Source organism: Macrobrachium rosenbergii, chromosome 46 (assembly GCF_040412425.1).
Source record: "Macrobrachium rosenbergii isolate ZJJX-2024 chromosome 46, ASM4041242v1, whole genome shotgun sequence".
NCBI lineage: Eukaryota > Metazoa > Arthropoda > Malacostraca > Decapoda > Palaemonidae > Macrobrachium > Macrobrachium rosenbergii.
Genome location: NC_089786.1, coordinates 11338174 through 11357779, shown reverse-complemented (window position 1 = coordinate 11357779; position 19606 = coordinate 11338174). Strand labels below are relative to the sequence as shown.

At 35.9% G+C, this 19606-nt stretch overlaps 1 protein-coding gene across 3 annotated transcripts in view; it reads left to right on the top strand.

Annotated features, from left to right (window-relative positions):
- Positions 1–1892: 1892 nt before the first annotated feature.
- Positions 1893–19606, top strand: part of LOC136830209 (DGAT1/2-independent enzyme synthesizing storage lipids) — a 30887-nt gene continuing 13173 nt past the window's right edge. Inside the window, exons 1-6 of one of the 3 annotated variants that reach the window (XM_067089503.1) lie at positions 1893–2169; positions 6004–6090; positions 7265–7403; positions 10670–10779; positions 14963–15130; positions 19186–19379. In XM_067089503.1, the coding sequence (XP_066945604.1) occupies positions 6018–6090; positions 7265–7403; positions 10670–10779; positions 14963–15130; positions 19186–19379 (684 nt within the window). In that variant the 5' untranslated portion in view covers positions 1893–2169; positions 6004–6017. The remainder of the gene's footprint in view (positions 2170–6003; positions 6091–7264; positions 7404–10669; positions 10780–14962; positions 15131–19185; positions 19380–19606) is intronic. The other 2 variants (XM_067089504.1, XM_067089502.1) reach the window with 2 other exon arrangements.

Here is a 19606-nt window from a genome sequence, read left to right as displayed (position 1 = left end):
AACGTATTTTAATTATAGCTCCGAGGTTTTCTTTCTGACAGAAGTAAATTTTTGCCTCATCCATTGGGATTACTGATGGAGACTGATTATCTGGTTAGTATAACAAAAAGTACTGTGCACGGAAGCTCATATTCATCTTGTGAAATATCGAGAAGAGCTGTATCCTTAGGGAAGTGTGTTAGGGCCAATCTTGTTTTGTGTATATTGCCAAATATACAACAGAGACATAGGGCGAAGTTCACGCTATTTATGGATAACACATTTTTTTTTATCTCCATAACGATACTGAGGATATAAATGAGAAACGAAATTATTATCTTTTATTTTTTTACTGATTACTATAATAGCTAGGTTCACGAGTTTCTGCCCGTCGGCGTCAATAACCTAGATGTTGTGGCGCCAGTTTTAATAGCAACAAATCAATCAATCGATTTTCTGCCCTAATCCGTCAAAAAATGACGATCTACTGGGTCACACCTCAAAAGGCAATGCATGTTAGTTCATTCTGTAAGCATCACTTGTTTCCGATAGTGCAGCACTCACTAAATATAGTTTTTTCATATCTCCTTAAAATAATCTAGAGACACGTTAATTATAGTACCTCGGAGGCTGAGGCTTGGTCGTTCAGGCCTTTCTTCAATTTCATGCAGTTAACACTTGTGAAATCATATTTTATCTGCAATTACTCATAATCAGTATCCATGACCGGTTCTGTTTCTAATCTTCACAATCTCCTCCCGTGTTTTTCAGCATTTCTCATTCATCCCATGATTCACGTCAGACTTACGAAATCTCATGCACTTGTGCATTTTTACCCGCAGGGCTACAATCCACCGTTATATGATACACTGCACATTTGCCGCGGCAGTAATCATTCACTATCTTTTTATCAGGACATTTTCTGTCCTAATTGACTATACCTTTGACAACAGACACGCGGTGACGCTATATCTGTCGCTTACATCCTTACATTAGAGGTCACCCACTCTAGCTTTATCTTATCGTGATTCTATTGAATTAAGTCCCTAACAACTGAATCGCATTTTTGAAATTCAATGCCGTAATATTTCCGACATTCTGCAATTCAAGCTATTTATGAGTTCTTCCTTCGACTCTTCACTCAATTCATTAAATGTCATAATTCTGAGTGAGAGATTCTTCACTTTTTTATATATAATCACGTGTCACCATTACCGAGTAGTATAATCTCTATCCCTCTCATTTTCAAAATTCACAAATCCGCTTACTATCTGCAGATTCTGATTCTTCTGACCTCATCAGCATATGAAGAATTCGATACTTCAACATCGAATGCCTCTCCTATCTTACCTCTGACCTCACCCTTCAATTCATTCGCTTTAAGAGAAATATGACTAAGTATCTGCCCAAGTGTTAGCCCCAGTTTTCAAAGTTTTCCACTCTCAGCACCTTCCAATCATTAATGCACGCATCGCAGATCTAATTTTTTTCTGTAGGTTTACATTAGTAATTTAGTCTGGATTACTGATAAAGTCCATGATTTTGTGTACCCGTGGACTGGACTTTTGTCTTTCAGCGTACAAACCAGTAATGCTGTAAAGTTTATATTAGACATCGTCTTACAGATAGTGCCTTTATTGAAAAAAAAAAAAATTATGAGCGTTTTACTAGGAAACTTATGACAAATCGTCATTCATAGAATGGACTACTGTAACTGTTTTTCATGATCTACCCGTGTTACGAGAATGTTTAAAAGACAAGTTACGACTCATCAAGCTATAAAAAGCATAATACAGCCAACAAATGGGATCAACGCAAGACTAGCTACAGATGCTATCATGTTATCTGAGTCACTTTGAACATCGAATGATGGTTTTAAAGTCCTCAAATTTCTAGTCCCGTGATTGCACAGTAATCTCTGACTTTTTATGAGGACAGGAAATATCATTAATCTCAAGAAAGAATGAAATATGCCATTTTGTGGTAGGTACGATAGCGTAGATTTGATCATTAGTTTGGGACGCCATATGATTCTAACCGTGGCAATGTATCAATACAACTGAAGAAGAAGAAGAACGCCCAGCTGTCAACTTATAGCTCCCTCCTGAAAACAAAAAAGCTTCTGTGTACCATCAAGAATAACAAGGAACTCGGCAATTAAAAATCTGCTTTCGGCCACTGCAGTGCTAAGTGAGTGCAGTATTTTGCGTGTTTGTATATGTTCAGTGATCAGTTATTTATTCCATGTCATTACCATATCATTTTACCTTCATAAAAGCGTTATATAAGTTTTGTTTTCTGTGGGAAAGGTTAGATGAGGAGCCTTACTCAGCCCAGTCTTAATTAGCATAGCATAGACTTCGTCGCTCCTGGAACCCGAAACCATACCTGATATAGAGAACTTTAAATAATAAAAATGAAACGCACAAAACCATCCAAAGATAATTTGGTAGACTGTGTCATGGTCTACCTGGCAAGGGGGAACCCCCGGTTTTCCCCATAGGAACCACTGCAGACGGGGGGTTGTAAGTGTGTGTTTTGGGAGCAAATGCAGAGCCACGGGTCAGGGTTACTGCACGAGGCATTTCGGTAATTCTAAGTATTAGCTCCGTGCCTGTTTTTACCTTGGATACTGGTTTTTTCTACACTTTTAGGGCTTCTGATACTGGCGGTGAGTTTGTTTGTTGTTGCCAAATGGAATGTCCTTTCGCTGTATTTAGTACTGGCCCGGGGGCGCCGGTACCCATACGTTAACAAGTTATTGCACTTGCTGGACGGGATATGAACCGTTCCAAACAGGCGTACCCATGCTCTGTCTTGTGAAGGTCGCATATGGAAATCCCTTGTTGGATGGACTTCAGGGGTTAATTATAGGTTAATTACATTTGTGCAACAAAAATTGAAGGTAGACCCATAATTAGCAACCAAAAAACTAGAAAAAGTCAGGTTAGAAGGAAATCGCCTCTGCGGAGCTACTACTTAGATCTACCGGAATATGACCTAACCAGACTTACCTTTACCTAACCTGGCAGGGGGGCTCCACCCCCTTGGACCCCCTAACCCCAAGTGAGCTGAGACCCCACACTATGCATTCTACCTGTGTTTTGCTAAACATTTTTAAAAGAATGGCGTCAAACCTAATCTAACCTAGGGCAATGTGCCCTGACTTGATTGGGGTAAGGATTCCTCTCCCCTTTATAATTAATTTTTATATTTTTGTCCATTTCTAAGATAGTTTAACCTATATCCACTGGTCTGCAGCCAACCCATTTCTTATATTAAGTTTGGGAGGTAATCTTCTAGGGGACCAGGTTACACACATTTTTTCTCATTCCAGTAATTGAAATTGACATCTCCACTTAACCAAATAGTGTATTTTTCATAGAGAGGCTTTTTCAGGTGAAGAATTATTTGTGCATTAGGAGTCAGTTTACAGTATATCTTAATTTTGCTAATCAGTTCTGCTTACTCATAAGTCAGGTATTTTTGGGTGGGTACAACTGAGTCCATTCAGAAAACATCTATGAGCCTCACCAGAAGTTGTGAAATTTTCATTGGCTAAAATGTTTTTGTACTACAGTATTACATAAATGAAAAACGAAACCTCTCAATCACTAGGGCTATCCAAGCTGTAACAGAACACTTTCAGTGTAATGCAAATCTCTATATTTTTATCAGTAAATACTTATTGTGTAGTTCATATGTTCTTTATTTTCCATAAAGAGAAAAAAATTATATGACTATTTCTGATACTGAAATCCTTGTTGGCTACCTTTTCTTCTTGACAGTGTAGGCTAGGTTATTTAGACTAGCTTAACGTGCTGCCATCTGTATCTCTTTATAATTGCAGCAATTATCATTAACCAGTGGTGAATTCTTCCTCAGATGTTTTTCTTAATCTACCAAGTATATGATTACTTTTATTCTAGGGGTGTCTGTGTTTTATAATTTTAGGATCCTTGAAATGATCAAGTATAACATACTTTATAAGGTTTATAGTCTATTTGTCCATGAAAAAATCAACTGCTTAGCCAGGTTAGGTGAGGCACCCAAGACTACTTTAGATTGGTAAGGTTAATATAGATTTTTTTATGTTGTTTTGATGAATTCAACATTCTTCTCCATTACACACCCCTGTGCTTACAAAATTAGTGGATCATAGTTGGAAACAGGGGTTTTTGGATGGGGAAAATAAAAACAAATGACATACAGAGGCATACCCCAACCTAATTGAGGCCATCCTGCTGCACCTGACCTGAGCAAGACTCCCCAACCTAACCTGACGTAGGTGCTGTATATTATAAGTGAAATGCAGGGATGCATCCTAACCTAATCTTTCCAAATTTAGGATACCATGGCTTGCCTGACCCTGGGATTGGGGGACTTTCTACACCAAATCTGGCATACTGGAGGTGGTTGTAAATCAGAAATAATACTTTACTTCATACCTTATTTGCTCTTGTGCTTTGTCCACACCACCACCACTACCCTATGCCTAGTCTTAAGACCTAAGGCAGTAGTAACCTGGCTTCCTACTATGGTCCCCCATTGTTGGTAGACATAAAGTGGGGTGTAATGCGTTAATAAAACAGACTAAATGCCAAAATTATCATCAGTACCTCAAAAACTATCTGTAGAACTATATTTCACTTTTAAAATCATTCACTTCCTAAGCAGCATTGGCTGATTACCATTCTCAATACCTGTACACCTCCCAGTGTAGTAGTTTTACTCGAACACCTGTACAGTATTTTTGGCACTTTTTGGTCCATATGAAGCATGATTTGTAAAGAGTTGTGAAACCAATAGCACCTACCTGACACATGAAATGAATTATATCACAGGATGAATTATGAAAATGTTTGAAAAATCATTCTTCATTGGTTGATTGGTAACTCATAATTATGAAAAGATAAGGAGGGGCCAGCACAGTAGACGTAAAACACTTGGAGAGGTCTCTTAGATAACATAGTGTTTATGTAAAAAAAATAATATTTCTGCATCCCATTAATATCTTGGTAACCACACCAACTAATGAAATAGATATTAATCATGTTATTTGTACTGTATCATATTTTTCATTGAAAAGCAACCTCTATACCTCTCTGATTGCAATAAATGAATATATTGTACAGTGCACAAGTTTATGCTTTCAATCTTCTCCAGATCAAAACTGCAGAATTATGGTTTTCTGATTTATTTACATGTGCTGTGATAAATTTTTATATCAGTATTTTTTTAGAAACAGTCTCGTCAATGTAAGTCTATTCCTTTCTTAAAGTAAATATTTATCCGAGTTATTACAGTATATGCCTAGGCTAGTCAGGGTGCATAGAGACTTTGTTGATGCTTAATCTAATGCAGGTAAAGTAAGCCCAAGCATAATCTGATGAGCCAAATAATCTTGACCAAAAACTAAGCTTATAGTCATCAACTTTACTAGAAGATAGACCTAGTTGAGAAATATCAGGATATAAGTCAACTACAGTTCTCATATGAATGTCTTTAATAAAATTTGCCAAAATAGTTGGCATCATTGTTTTCACTTATCTGTACATAACCTTTAAACCTTTGGTGCTTCCACGCTGCAGTTAATTGTATCATATAAACACTCATTGGCAACTTACCACACACACACACACACACACACACACACACACAAATAGGTTGAATAGAAGTCAACAACTTATTGGTAGCCCTAACCAGTGCTTCATATGATTATCCAGCATTTGCCAAAGATTTGTCCTCCATTTATGGTTGTTGACCTGTTCCCAACCTGTTTGTGATGTGTGCAGTAATTTGCCACCAGGTGTTTATGACAGGTTTCAATAGTGTGGATACACCCCTTACCTTTAACATGACTTATAGTGTATTTTAGCTATACCTGTATATATTATACAGTAATAACTTGAACATATGGTTTTAGATTTTTTGTTTATTGAAAAATGAATACTATTGTTCAAGGTTTGTTAGACTATGATTACCCAGTGTTGATTCACTACAGTGCACTTTTATATTTTTCAGAAATTTAAGGCAAAATGAATTGTCAGGATGCTGACAGTTTATGTGCATTACTAGTAAATATAACGACAGCAACAAGCAATTTTATAGGTAAGTTTCTGCTGGTAATATTTCATATACTGTAATATATTCCTATGGCAGGACAATGGTATTCATCTAATTATACTGGTACTGTAGTTGATATTGATTTAGTGAAAAGTGAAATTTATGTAATACTTTATAATTTTATAATATCTTGTAAGTTACAACTCCTTGTTTTCCAAATCTTCATATCTTTTTATTGCTAGACTGGAGAAGCCGATTGTAGTATAAAGCAGCACGGTTATCTGGTGTTAATTATTGTTGTTAATATCACCTACAATACAAAATGATTAGTGTGCCCAATCTTCAGACTTTTGTTAGGTTAGCATCTTGTGTTTCCTTGTGAAGTGGCTAAAGCCTGCTCATGTCTTATCTTTTCGATGAGTGCTTATTTGTTTAGAGTACTGTAAATTTGGTAAATATCTCCCATAATTATTTGTTTCAGCATAAACCCATAACTTTTGATAGCCTGATTTGTTGTACCAACTGTCCTCAGATATCCCAGTCCTTCTTTTCACATATCTGATTAAGCATTCAGCTCTCTAAGTGTCCCAAATGGAGAAAAACAGTAATTTTCTGCATGCCTGGTTTATGAGTAACATAGGCAGTATTGGGCATCAGAATGTCTTTCTGCCATGAAAGGCTATTAGACTGCCCTTTCTCATGTGTTTGAAAGCAGAATAATCACCTGGTGAGTTGGGACACGTCTCAACAATTCTAGAGGGAGTTTCCACCGGTAACGTTGAAGCCTTCAGCCTTGGAGTTAGCAGTAGTCCTGAAATACCTTGTTAGTGATGTTTATAAACAAGTGGAACAGTCATGCTGAAGTAGTTCAAGATTAAAAACTACTTTTCTTTTAGCCATAGCCTCTGTTCATAGAGTAAGTAAGCTCCATGTTTTATGAAGCCAAGTCTGTCATATAAAAAATTGGCAAAGTATGGGTCTGCCCTAGGTTCGAGGGTTTATTGCTAAGACACAGGCAACTCCCTCTGTCCTTGAAGCATTATCTAATTTTGTCATCCCTGTGCTAATCTGTGTTGCGTCAGTATAAAATGATGTTTTGTTGGCAAATAAATAATTCTGTAAATCATATACAAAATGTAAGAGTCTAAAGTAATTTATTTATTTCTTTTATCCATTGTAAAAGTAATAGCCCCGTACAATACTTTTCTACACGTTTCAGGTACTCAGCTGGATTTACTCTACCTGGGATGGGTGTGGTCGTTAGTTTATCCCGCTATTTTAGTGTTTGTGATTCTACCCATGGTCATCCTTGTGCTCCTTTATGTTAGTGCTTTTCTTCTCTACATCATTAAAAGAAGGTAGGTTCTGTGACTTGTGACGATACTGAAGAGGACTGAATATTTTTGCTTGCATTTGTCAGAGTATAATACTTGCTATAGGCAGGATCATCAGCTCATTTAACAGGTACTTATTGCTAGTATACCTGTTTGTGCATTCAGTTTTCTTCTCCCTGGTACTGCCATTTCCTGCTTTCACTGTGAAAAAAGATTTAGATACCCACCAAAGAAAATTATTTGAATGCAGACTGAAAATGTATTTTTCACTAAAACCCATTTCACTTATTTAGAAACCCCAGTTAATCAAATGCTATCCCCTACAGTATATGTTGTGGAAATCAGTTATGAATCTTACCATTAGATGAGAATAATCCAGATGAACAAAATGGGTATAGATGGAGAGTCTCTGATTCCAAGACAAAAAATCAGTGAATTTTTAGTAAAAAAGTAATGAGCATCGTAATTTTTCTGAAACCCACATGCACTGTCACAAAGAAGTTACAACTTTTTGATATTTAGGTACCATTTTTTTTTTTTTTGCACTAATGTCCTTTATGTAAAAGTTAGTACTTTACCCTATGTCGGGATTATTCTTAAAGCACTGACAGTTTTCTGGTGTGTTTTTCTTTATAATATGTAGCATTTGATCAAGTGTCACAAAATAAAACTGGTTAAGAATTTTTTCCTCATGTTAATAGTGAAAGCTGAAAATGTTTGTACAGTACTGTATGTGCTGTGTTTTGTGATATTCATTCATTTTTATTTTCTCTCCTCCATGCTTCAAGTTTTTAGCATTTTTAGTAACATATTGTGAATGTGAAACTGGATTGACTGATAACAGTAGTCATTATAGGCAAAGAGTTGTCATTTCTCTTATTTTATTAAAATTATGACAGCAAACGATGAGTAAATACATTTAATAAGCAGTAGAAATCCTTGAAAAGAGATCATTTTCATAAAAAAATGAAGTTGCTTCCCTCCCATATCTAATTCTGATTTTAACTTCATTTTAGTTAAAGAGCCACAGTTGCTATTAACCTTGCTGTGGAAATTACTTAGTAGTGCACAATAATATTATTGAAGAAAAATTCAAAATACCGTACTGTAACTCCTCGAATTATCATACTTCTGTACTTTTTAGGTATATTTTTATTTTGTTGTTGTACTAGAATACCTATTTGGACATGCTGTATTTTGCTGGTAACTCTCATAAACATATAACTGTACAATAGAGTTTATTTTTGGCTTGATATTAGAACATATGGAATTAATGTTAGCTGTGGGATATCTTTAATGTTCAAGTGTACGCTGCACTATCAGTTCTTGTTACTGATCAGGTCAGATCCCTAAAACATCTGGTAAATTTTTGGGGCTACTTCAAGAAAGCATAATTTTATTGGTTTATAACATTATCTCAAAATGCGATACAGTATGTTCTATGGCCTAAATATTGTATTCTTTTCCTTTCATCTTCAGTAATGATCTTGCATTTAGATCAAATGCATAAGGAATGTCTGCTTGATACATTATATATTTTAATAATATAAATGTGGAATTTGAGATGTTTCTGAGTCAAAGATAAGACTATTCCATGATTGTATGGACAGTCGAAGTACTTTGCAGTCTTATTATCCCAGTATTACTAGTAAAACAGTTGTTCATTGCAATGTTCCTGGACTGTGAAAGTATTTAATTAATTTTTAAATGATGTCTGTTTTGTGATGAAATAGTGTTCAGATGAATAAGAACAGTAAAAATTTGAGTAACCATTAATGTTGCATTTTTTTTATTGCAATCTTGAAGAAGTACAGTATTAACCTGAATATTCAGTAGAATTACCAACCTGTATTAAAGTAAGAGACAGAAGTACACTGATAATTGTTAGTCATGTTAACGATATATTTTAATGACACAAAAAAGCTTATGGCACAAATAATTCTATGCCTTAAATTTTCTGGAGAGAAAATAAATTTTAGCATTGTGTTTGAACATTGTTTTTCTGTGTTGTTTTTCATCTTGTGAGACAGGACAAATTTTGGTATTGAAGTCTTTCTCATACCTTACAGCATGAGGCACTGATTCATATATGTTTTTTTTATAATAATGTAATTTATAATGTCACATTTAATGACCACCCAAAAGAGTTGTTCATTGAGTATTTTTGTAAAACTGAAATAGCTGACAGTTTGACTAGAAAGAACTAAAGGAAGTATGAACATTATGCAGAAAGTTATACAGTCAGGGCTTTAAGGGTTACTGCAAAGAAACTTCAGTACTGACTGACTCTCCTTCTATTGTTCTTCAGACACACTCTTGAAGCTTTAAATATTTTGAATCAAGCCATGCTCAATTCATGGGTTAGGATAGGCCTATGAAAAACATCCTTAAGCTTCTAGGATGGACGTTTAATTTCCAAAAATTATTTCAGGAATAGCAACTTCGATGCTGGAAATATGGTAATTTTTACTGTTTTAACATACCTGTAGTTGTTAAAACATGAACACTACCCTATAGTAATTATTAGCTGTTCAATATGAACAGCACCTTTTAAGAACTATCAGTTGTCTACATGATCAGTACTCTTGCAAAATTTAGCTATTACTAGTTGTTAACATGAATTGTACACTATAAGAACTATTAGTAGTTAATATGAATTGTATCTTTTTAGAATAGTCTATTGTTAACTGAACAGTACCCTATAAGAACTATCAGTTGCTAATTTGAACATTACCTAATAAGAATCATTAGTTGTTATTATGAGCACTATGCTATTATAACTACTATATTAGTTGTTAGTATGAGCGATAATGTTAGAACTCTCAGTTATTAATATGAACAGTACCCTTTAAGAACATTTAGATATTAACATGAGCAGAATCCTGTTAGACTATCATTTGTTAAGAAGAACAGTGCTCTGTAAGAACTGTTTCTTATCAGCATGAGTGGCACCCTATTACACCTATCAGTGGTTATCACGAATACTATCCTTTAGAAACTATCAGTTAGTGTTTTATTTTTATACAGATATATTTTGTCCTGTTTTTATCCATTTGTATTGTTGAATAAAAAGTACTTGTCAAAGATCTGTCATGTTAAATCTTAGAAGGATCTTTTTGCATTCCCTGGGACTGAACCACTAACTATCCGTTGCTGTAAAGCGTGAGAAGGACTTTAGGTATCATAAACACATTTGATTGCCTCACATTTCAAGAAAAGGTTTTTCTGACGATGACTGAGAGCCTCTTTCCCTCACATTATGTTAAGTTGCCCTTGTCTTGGCATTACAGAAAAAGAGTCATTGATGCGTTACAGGAAACTCTGGAACAAAGAGACCCTTGGGCTGGAGGTCGTTATCTCATATCACTTCTGTGGGATGCCCATGGGTATATTTGGCATGGTGAGTCTTAATTATCCTGGTATACCAGCAGTTCTTGATGCCTACCCTTGTCTTATTCTTTATTTTCTGTTTGGTTTTGTTTTTTACCTGAGTTTGTATACTAAAGTAGGCAACATATTTATTGTCAAGTGTTTATTTTAGAGCTATGCTTGTTATCCCCATTTATGCACTGTATCGTTCTTTATGTTCGTATTTTCTGCATTGCAGTTAAAATGTAAGCTTTTACATTTATCTGCTACTTTAAGATTGGAAATGAAAATTTAATATGATTTTTAATTGTGTCTTTTAATAATATTGATATTATTCTGAGATACTTTTATGCAGATCAAGTACTACGTCTTTAATTATGGTATTGAGCTAGTGGTAAACTGGCTAGGATTTCAATTTAATCAGGTACCACTGTCATTATTTGAGAAATTTAGGGGATTATATGTTTGGAATCTCTTGCTTGCTTGTTAGCCAGTCATTAATGGCTAGTCTGCTTTGTTCTTAACACACTGGCATTGCAAAGCTTGTTCTTAGTAGTTTTTGTTTCTACCTGCTGAGATTCTGATCAGTATCCTACTGTCCAGTTCAAGAGTGGATTAGTTAACATGATCAGAACTCTTGTGTTCTATTTATTTTGCTTTATTTTTTCAAAGATGTCTCCTTGGATGGAAAAATAAGTCTTTGAGGCACCTCTAATGTTGCAACTATCCATTTGATACCTTTATTATTATTATTATTATTATTATTATTATTATTATTTTTTTTTTTTTTTTTGTCTATCACAGTCATCCTATTCGACTGGGTGGTTTTTATAGTGTGGGGTTCCGGGTTGCATCCTGCCTCCTTAGGAGTCCATCACTTTTCTCACAATGTGTGCTGTTTCTAGTAGGACACTTTTCTGCATGAGTCCAGGAGCTACTTCGGCATCTAGAAAAACTAGATTATTATTATTATTATTATTATTATTATTATTATTATTATTTTTATTTTTATTTATTTTTTTTTTTAAAGCAGGAGACCCTCTCTTATTGCAGTAATGTTGAAAGTAGTAGTTATTTCAACTGCATTTCTGTTTGCCGTATTGTTTTTGTTTACAGTAAACCCCCCGTATATACACATTATTCGTGGAAAATTCACCGATTTGCTGTATTTTTCACTGAAAAATATTCACTAATTACTGTATTTTCATATCGTTTTCATTACTAAATGCACTTTTTGTGATAAAATTATTAAAATACTCAGGTATAAGCATTTTTAGAGATTTTTTGTGTGTTTAAACTATCAAAATAGGCAGTTCTAAGTGTTTTTAGAGGTGGCTTTAAGTATTCGTTAAGTTTATCTTAGTTTAACCAGACCACTGAGCTGGTTAACAGCTCTCCTAGGGCTGGCCCAAAGGATTAGACTTATTTAACGTGGCTAAGAACCTTAAGTATTCGCGGATTTTAGCTATTCGCTGGGGAGGTGTGGTACACATCCTCCACAAATACAGGGGCTTTACTGTATGATTAGGCAAATAAAAAATTAAGTGTCCTAAGTTCATTTGTTAACTGTACAAGAACTTTTCAGTAGGTTATACCTCTACTCATCTTTAGCTTATGATGATTTACAAGGGAAGGATACAGTGTTTGTTACAGCATTTGGAAGGGAGAGAAGTGTAGTTGTACACATTATCATTAATTGCTGCACTAACCTATTAAACCGCTTCTTGGAGGGTAGCCTCTGAGATGGTAGCTGCCGAAAGGCCAAGTGGAAGGGGTGGGAACATCTTCATTCAGTATCCTGAGAGAGAGAGAGAGAGAGAGAGAGAGAGAGACTCAAAATCCTGGTGTTAAAGAAACTTGGGACAATTAATTTTCTATTTACTCCAATATGAAAAAGAAATCATGAGGCAAATATTAAAGACAAGTGAAAAACTTATGCAATATTATTATTATTATTTTTTATTTTGAACGAGTTCTCTTTAGAGAGTGTTATTAAAAACAATTACTGTTTTAATGGCATTTAGCTTGTAGAGAAGCGTCTCCATTCTTCATACTATATTCTTCTCATCTACAGGTGCTGTAGATAGTATAGTAAATTTCCAAAGGACATGGAAAGATATCCTGCTTTTTATGTTTATTTTACTCTTATGTTTTGATTTGCACGCAGGCAGTCATCAACAGAGAGAATGAGTGGAAACACAAAGGTGGGCAGGTTTTTTTATATAGTAGGAAGGATGGATTGATGTTTTGGCAGGTTGAATTTTCATTGCTCCATATATGACTCAGGGAGGTTTTCACTACAAAGTCTGCAGGCATTTGGGCCTTCTTGGCTGTGTTGGTCAGGGATGTTGGTGGGTTTCTGCTGGTGTATCCCCCACTGGTATTACTGATGTAATGGTTCACTCCAGTGAAGTGTTGTTTGTATGTCTTCATTCTCTCTCTCTCTCTCCTCACTGACACTTGGTGGTGGTTGATTATATTCTTTTCTTCTTGTGTTGTTGTTTAACGTTATCTGATTTCTTTCGTTTCTTGTCATGCTAATGTCTGCTTCGGTGGTGGGATAACTGTATGATGTCTTTCTTTCTCTCTCTGCCTTGATGGTGGCTGGTGCTGACTGATTTCTCTTAATCATCGAGAAAGCAGAGGTGTTGGTGGTTTAGTGCTGTGTCTAGAATTTCTCCCAATGATCATTAGAAGAAATGTTAGAAATCAATCATCACCAGACACCATTGTCAAAAGACATGGCTGAATTAAGACAGACAAATACCAGTTGATTATCATACTTGAGGAAGAGAGCTACTAGACTGTTTGAATCTAAGCACATACTAACTTCTGTGGAAGAAGTGAGCTCTCTTACACTGGATTGTGGAATTGAGCAGATAGTGATTGTCATCAGGGATATGCAGGGACACTACACTATATCCTGATTTTTGTAGCTGGCCACAGATCGGTTGAGGCTTGTGATAGATTCAGATATTTTATGCTGACTTATTTCAAGGTAAATAAAGTCTCCTATTTCATTAGGATCTGAAACTGTCTTGCATGATCTTTAGGGATTAGTCCTACTCTATCAAAATAAACCTGAGATCTTGGAATTTCCTTTGTTCTACCTGGGAGTGAGTAGGTTTCCACTTGAAGGCACATAAATCAGTGTCATTAGCTTCTGTGGCTTTCACACTTACTATTGTGGCAGTAGAGGCCCATTTCAGAAAAAGTGTGAAGTGTGCTTGAATGATTTGTTAGCTATTGAATTTGTGTATATAGTATATCACACCTAGGACGCAGACTTGTTTTCTACATCACAAGTTAGGTTTGTTAATCAACAGGAAGTAGCAGTCTAACAAAGATTCATGAAACAGTTATCTTGGAATCATTAAAAGCATTCCAGTACCTTTGATATGACCAGTGCAAAGTAAGACTAAAGAAAAGATGTAGATAGTGACAGTTAGGTTCATTCGATCGTAGTCTTACAACATTCATAGATTCCTTCTCCATTAACTTCTTACTGCTTAGAAATGCCTTGGAGAATGACTGTGGATTCTATCTTTCACTCAATAGGCAGCAGCTTGTGGGTGTTATTTTGGTGAAAAGAAGCCAGTATTTGTGAGAACTGATATTGATCCTTTTAGGATTGCAGCTCTCTTATGCAGATGAAAGATAAAATTTAGTAGACGAAGTCACACATAACACCAGTGTATTACATGTTTTGAGAGATACCAGAAGTGCTTGACACTGCAAGAACTCCATTTGATGTTTAGTGGTCACTGAGACTTATTAGTATTAACAAAAATTTACTGGATTTTTTGCAAGCCTCCTCAGTAGGATTGGGAGAGTTTTTTTTATAGTTACAGGTGCACAGTTATTTTTAAAGTTATTGTTATTGTCATTATGCTCAAAATGTTGCTTAAGTTGATGAAATTGACAATTTCTTGCAAAAACCATTCAACCCGTGAACCCCCTTCCCAAAAAGTTGATTCAGCCTCTCATTAACTTTTTGATGCCACATTTTTTAGAAGGTTTAGAATTATTTTTATGATTGTAGATAGTATTACAGAGAAATCTGATGCAAAGACATTCATTGTACAGTATTCCAAATGTAAATCTTAAGTACCATGTCAGTTTTAATACCCTAAATGTTAGCTCTTTATTTCCCATATTATTGCATAATGTATGAATTTATTGGACTGTAACTTATTTTAGTAACCTAATTCCAGGTTTTGAAGTGAACGGTCTTGAGAACATTCCAGAGAGAGGACCATGCCTACTCATTTACTACCATGGGGCCATCCCCCTAGATGTATATTATTTGGTTGCCCGGACTATTCTTACCAAAGGGAGGCTCATTCGATGCGTTGGGGATCGATTTCTTGAAAAAGTTCCAGGTAACGTTATAAGCCACTGGGAAAGTTCAAAATGAAACAACAGAGTGCCAAGTACTTTCGTGTGCCTTGAAGATGGGTTAAAATCCACGAAAGTACTTGGCACTCTGTCGTTTCATTTTGAACTTTCCCAGTGGCTTCAGCTAATAAGTTTTGTTATGTGTACAATTCCACTGGCAGGCTGTGTTGGAAGACTCCAAATGAGTAAAGCAGTGTTAAGAATTTATCCAGGATAAACTGGTCTCTTGCGGTGAAATTAATGGGAGAAGATTGTAGATTTTAATTGTTGATGATAGTTGAAGGATGACTGTCAGCTCTAAATTTTTTAAAATCTAAATCTGAGAATATCATGTAAAATATTAATTTAGCTCTTATGAAGGGCTTTGATTATTAAATTGTCAAGTTTCAAGGAGGATAAAAGGTTGGTATGAATATATTATGGGATCCTAACTTTATTAAACTGAAGCCCTTGTACCTAAGCAAAGTAACAGTTCTCCTAGATAGTCTTTATCAAACTGAAGAACTTGAAGGGAAATGTGGATGGAAACTACTTAGAACTTTCATCAGAAAGTTTTCTTAAAATTTAAAACAAGTTACTAATTATCGAGAACAAAAATGAAGTGAGTGGCTTCTCTTCAGCTATCTGACTTCTTTAATCTTTTCTTTCTCCACCTTTTGCATCTCGTTTAAGAAAGTATGTTTGTAGACCAGCTGTGGAAGAGTAAAACTTTTCACCAGATGGTCAAACTGCCTATGAATGGTTACAGTGACAATCATCTTGTGTTTATTGGAAGTTTTACAAAAATTTGAGATATGGTATTTACAGTTATTGTTAAACAAGAGGAGATAAGCACCTCATACTAAATTAATATAAAGGTGGTATTATTGGGGTTCACATGAGACTTTTCTTAATTCTCTGCTTGAAATTTTCCAGCAAGAGTTGATGAAGATATATGATGGTAATGCATGGTCAAATGGATAAATTTCACCAAGGAAGAATTTCTAAATGTCAAAATGGCTCTTTTGTAGCTGTAATTAGTCCCTCCTTTTATAATAATAATAATTATATGTGGATAGTAGACCCCTTTCAAACATGTATTGTTGAAGGTGATGGTTGTATCAGCTGGTTTCAGTTTATATAGAGTTTTCTTTATTTTTCTAATAACTGACTTTTCTTGGTTACTACATTGCGCCAGTAACTCTCTGATACTTGGCCTCTGCCTTAATGGAGACAGCGAATATCCTGCAATATATAAGAATACCACCATCAAGGTCTTCTTATTGGAGGTCCTTAACACACTGTACGTCCTGGCAGGACACCCACCAAAAACTCGACCGCGTCTCCCAAATGCTCGTTAACAACGGATGTTCAAACAAGCAAGTGAATGAGGAAATATGCATAGCACTGGATCGGTGGTATGATGAACGTGAACAGCTGCAGCCCCATCCACAAGAAAAAATTGAATTACTGGTATATTATAAGGCAAGGATGCACCCTAAATTCCAGGAGGATGAACATGCAATAAAGAAAATTATAGCAGAGAATGTATCTATTACTGATGTCATCACCCAACTGGACCTCATCATTTACTACCAAAATAGACACACAAGAGACTTGATAATGAAGAACAACCTGGCCCCACCAATAAGAGATCCTCTTAGACAGACAAACATGGTATACCATTTCAAATGCCCAGTCCGTGGATGTCCCAGCTCATATTTGTTATGACCACCGTGAAACTGGGCAAAGAGAATTTCCTGTCATGCACAAGAAGGTGCCATAAAACTCCATATGAGGGATTCCCATCATACGGCATCGAAAACACTGAGGTAATTGGAAAGGCCCCGGACTTGAGACGCCTAAGGTTGCTAGAGGAGCTCTTAATACAACAAATAAAACGCTCATTAAATATGACCCAGGAAGTTCTCTTCCTACCCACCAGCATTAGACGACCTACTGTGCAAAGACATGCAACAGACACCATAGCAAGTGACACTCTCGGCCTGGCAATGCAAGATCCAGAGAGCCACCCTGCAACCGATGAAAATATTTGCAGGATGATACCAGGAAGTGATGTCACGCAACGTCACTCACCAGGCAGTGACGTCACGCACCAGCCCTGCCGGTGAGCCAGACTACAGCAGCACAACCATCAAGTTTGAGATTATGGCTTGAAGAAACTTCTTGTTAGCTAATAAGCGGCCCGCATTTCGCCTCGGCCAATCAGAAGTTGGCATGCAGTTGACCCCCTGCTGACCATTGCATATATAGAGTAGGACCCAGAATGAACACCAATCTACTCCCACCCTTTGCCATGAGCATGCTAAACAGAGATTGAGAGAATTGTTGGTCTAACACACTTGTAGCTGATTTAACAACTATACCGACTGGAGAAAACTCTACAGACCCTGATCCCCCGATCTACGACTATTTCCCTCTCCATAAATGACAAGTATCAGAGAGTTACTGGCACAAGTGCAGTAACCAAGAAAAGTCAGATATTAGAAAAATAGAGAAAACTTTATATAAACTGAATGCAGCTGATGCAGCCATCACCTTCAGCAACAACAACAACAGCAACAACAACAACAACAACAATAATAATAATAATAATAATAATAATAATAATAATAATAATAATAATAATAATAATAATAATAATAATTCAACATAGTCATTTTTCTTAACCCAGGGCCAGATCAAGAGAAAAAACACAAGCAAGTTCACTGCCACATTCATAGGTTAACTGTTGGATTTGGGATGCACTCCCTGTGCAGAAAGCTTCCACAATGTCACTTGCTTTGTACATCTACACAAGAGGCTCATCAGCAACACATTACGTAATGCAGCATTCTCTGTCTTACTCTTATATGTAATGCATTCTCATGATGCCCTTCCTTTCCAGTACCTCTTTCACCCAACCTGTCTAGCACTTTTGAGGCAGTCTTTCTTTTCTTCCTCCTAACCCAAAATTATACTGTACATTCATTTCATTAGCCTACCATCTTGCACTCCATCCACATAACCAAACTATCTCATAACACTGATCCGTCCTTTCTGATGATAATGATAAGAAAAAGAAGAAATTAGAAATATAATATAAAATTGATTTTTATTTGAGGATGGAGTCACATGTTAGACTATCATGGGCTTCCGTGAAGGATTTGTTCTTAACCCCTCATGTCCAGATATGATCCTGTGAAGCGTAATAATAGATATTGGGTTCAATCTGGATAACTTCATGAGAGAATAATTATTTTGCACCACAGTATTTGAACTTATTTTGTTGGAAAACATTCAGATCACTTGAATGGGCCATAGGTGACTTGTGGTAACTCGTATGGCAGCACACACCTCAGCTCAGTGATATGAGGATGCGTAGTCTCCCATGAGATTTCGTGGGGAAGGTACTACATTTCTATGTCCCAGTACCTCTTGTATATATTTGCCCATAAATATACACAAGGATTGTTGCTGGTTTTAGTTCTTATCATTTACGACACTATGTCAGCTGCAGTTGTAATTTTGCAAAATAAAGTACAAAAAATATTAGAAAGAACATGTATAACTTGCTAAAATTAGCTGGTATTTTTATGTGTCTTGGAAATGAGGTCACTCACAGGGTCGGAAATATTCACTTTCAGCTTCTTGTGAAAGATAAAGAAAATTGTGAGAAATTATTTTCTTATACCATGTGCATTTGTATATCTTCTTTCCATTTTTTAATTGGCTGACCTTGAAGTTTGCCCAGTCTTGGGGTTTCGTTAATGTATATTTAGCTTGGCATGTAAGGGTTATATAATATCTAGAAATTTGAGCAATATAAATTTAAACTTGAACGGCCAAGTAACAGGAGACCAAAGGGAATGAGTGAAAAGTAACATGAAGGATGGAATGCATATGGGGGCCTAAGGGTTGCTGTAAAGAATCTTAATTTACACCTGCAGGTTGCTACAGTGGGCATACTGTATGTAGTAACCCCCTGCTAGGCATTGCTGAGTAGCCTAAATTTCATTTTGTGTTTTAAAATGGTGATGAATTTCTGATGTATTCACAGGCTGGAAAGTAATCCTGGAGGCTTTTCACATCACACCTGGAACAGTAAGTTCCTGCACTCAGATCCTTGCAGAAGGTCACATACTCTCCATTTCACCAGGTGGTGTTAGAGAAGCTCAGTTTTCTGACCACAATTACCAGCTGCTATGGGGCCAAAGAACAGGGTTTGCCAAGGTGGCCATTGCAGCAAATTCTGTAAGTGAAAAAAATTGATGTAAGTTATTTTGTAGTAGCTTTTTATCAGTGTTCTGTAGAAGCTCTTGTTTATCAGGGTTCTTTTAGTACCTTGTAAGTAGACGGCATCAGAAATAATCTTTTTACATATTCTAGATCATTTTGAATAAAGGACACCTTGTTGATAGTTATTAGTTCCTTTTTAATTACATTAATTATTTACAGTATTTTAATTAACCTCTTCATAT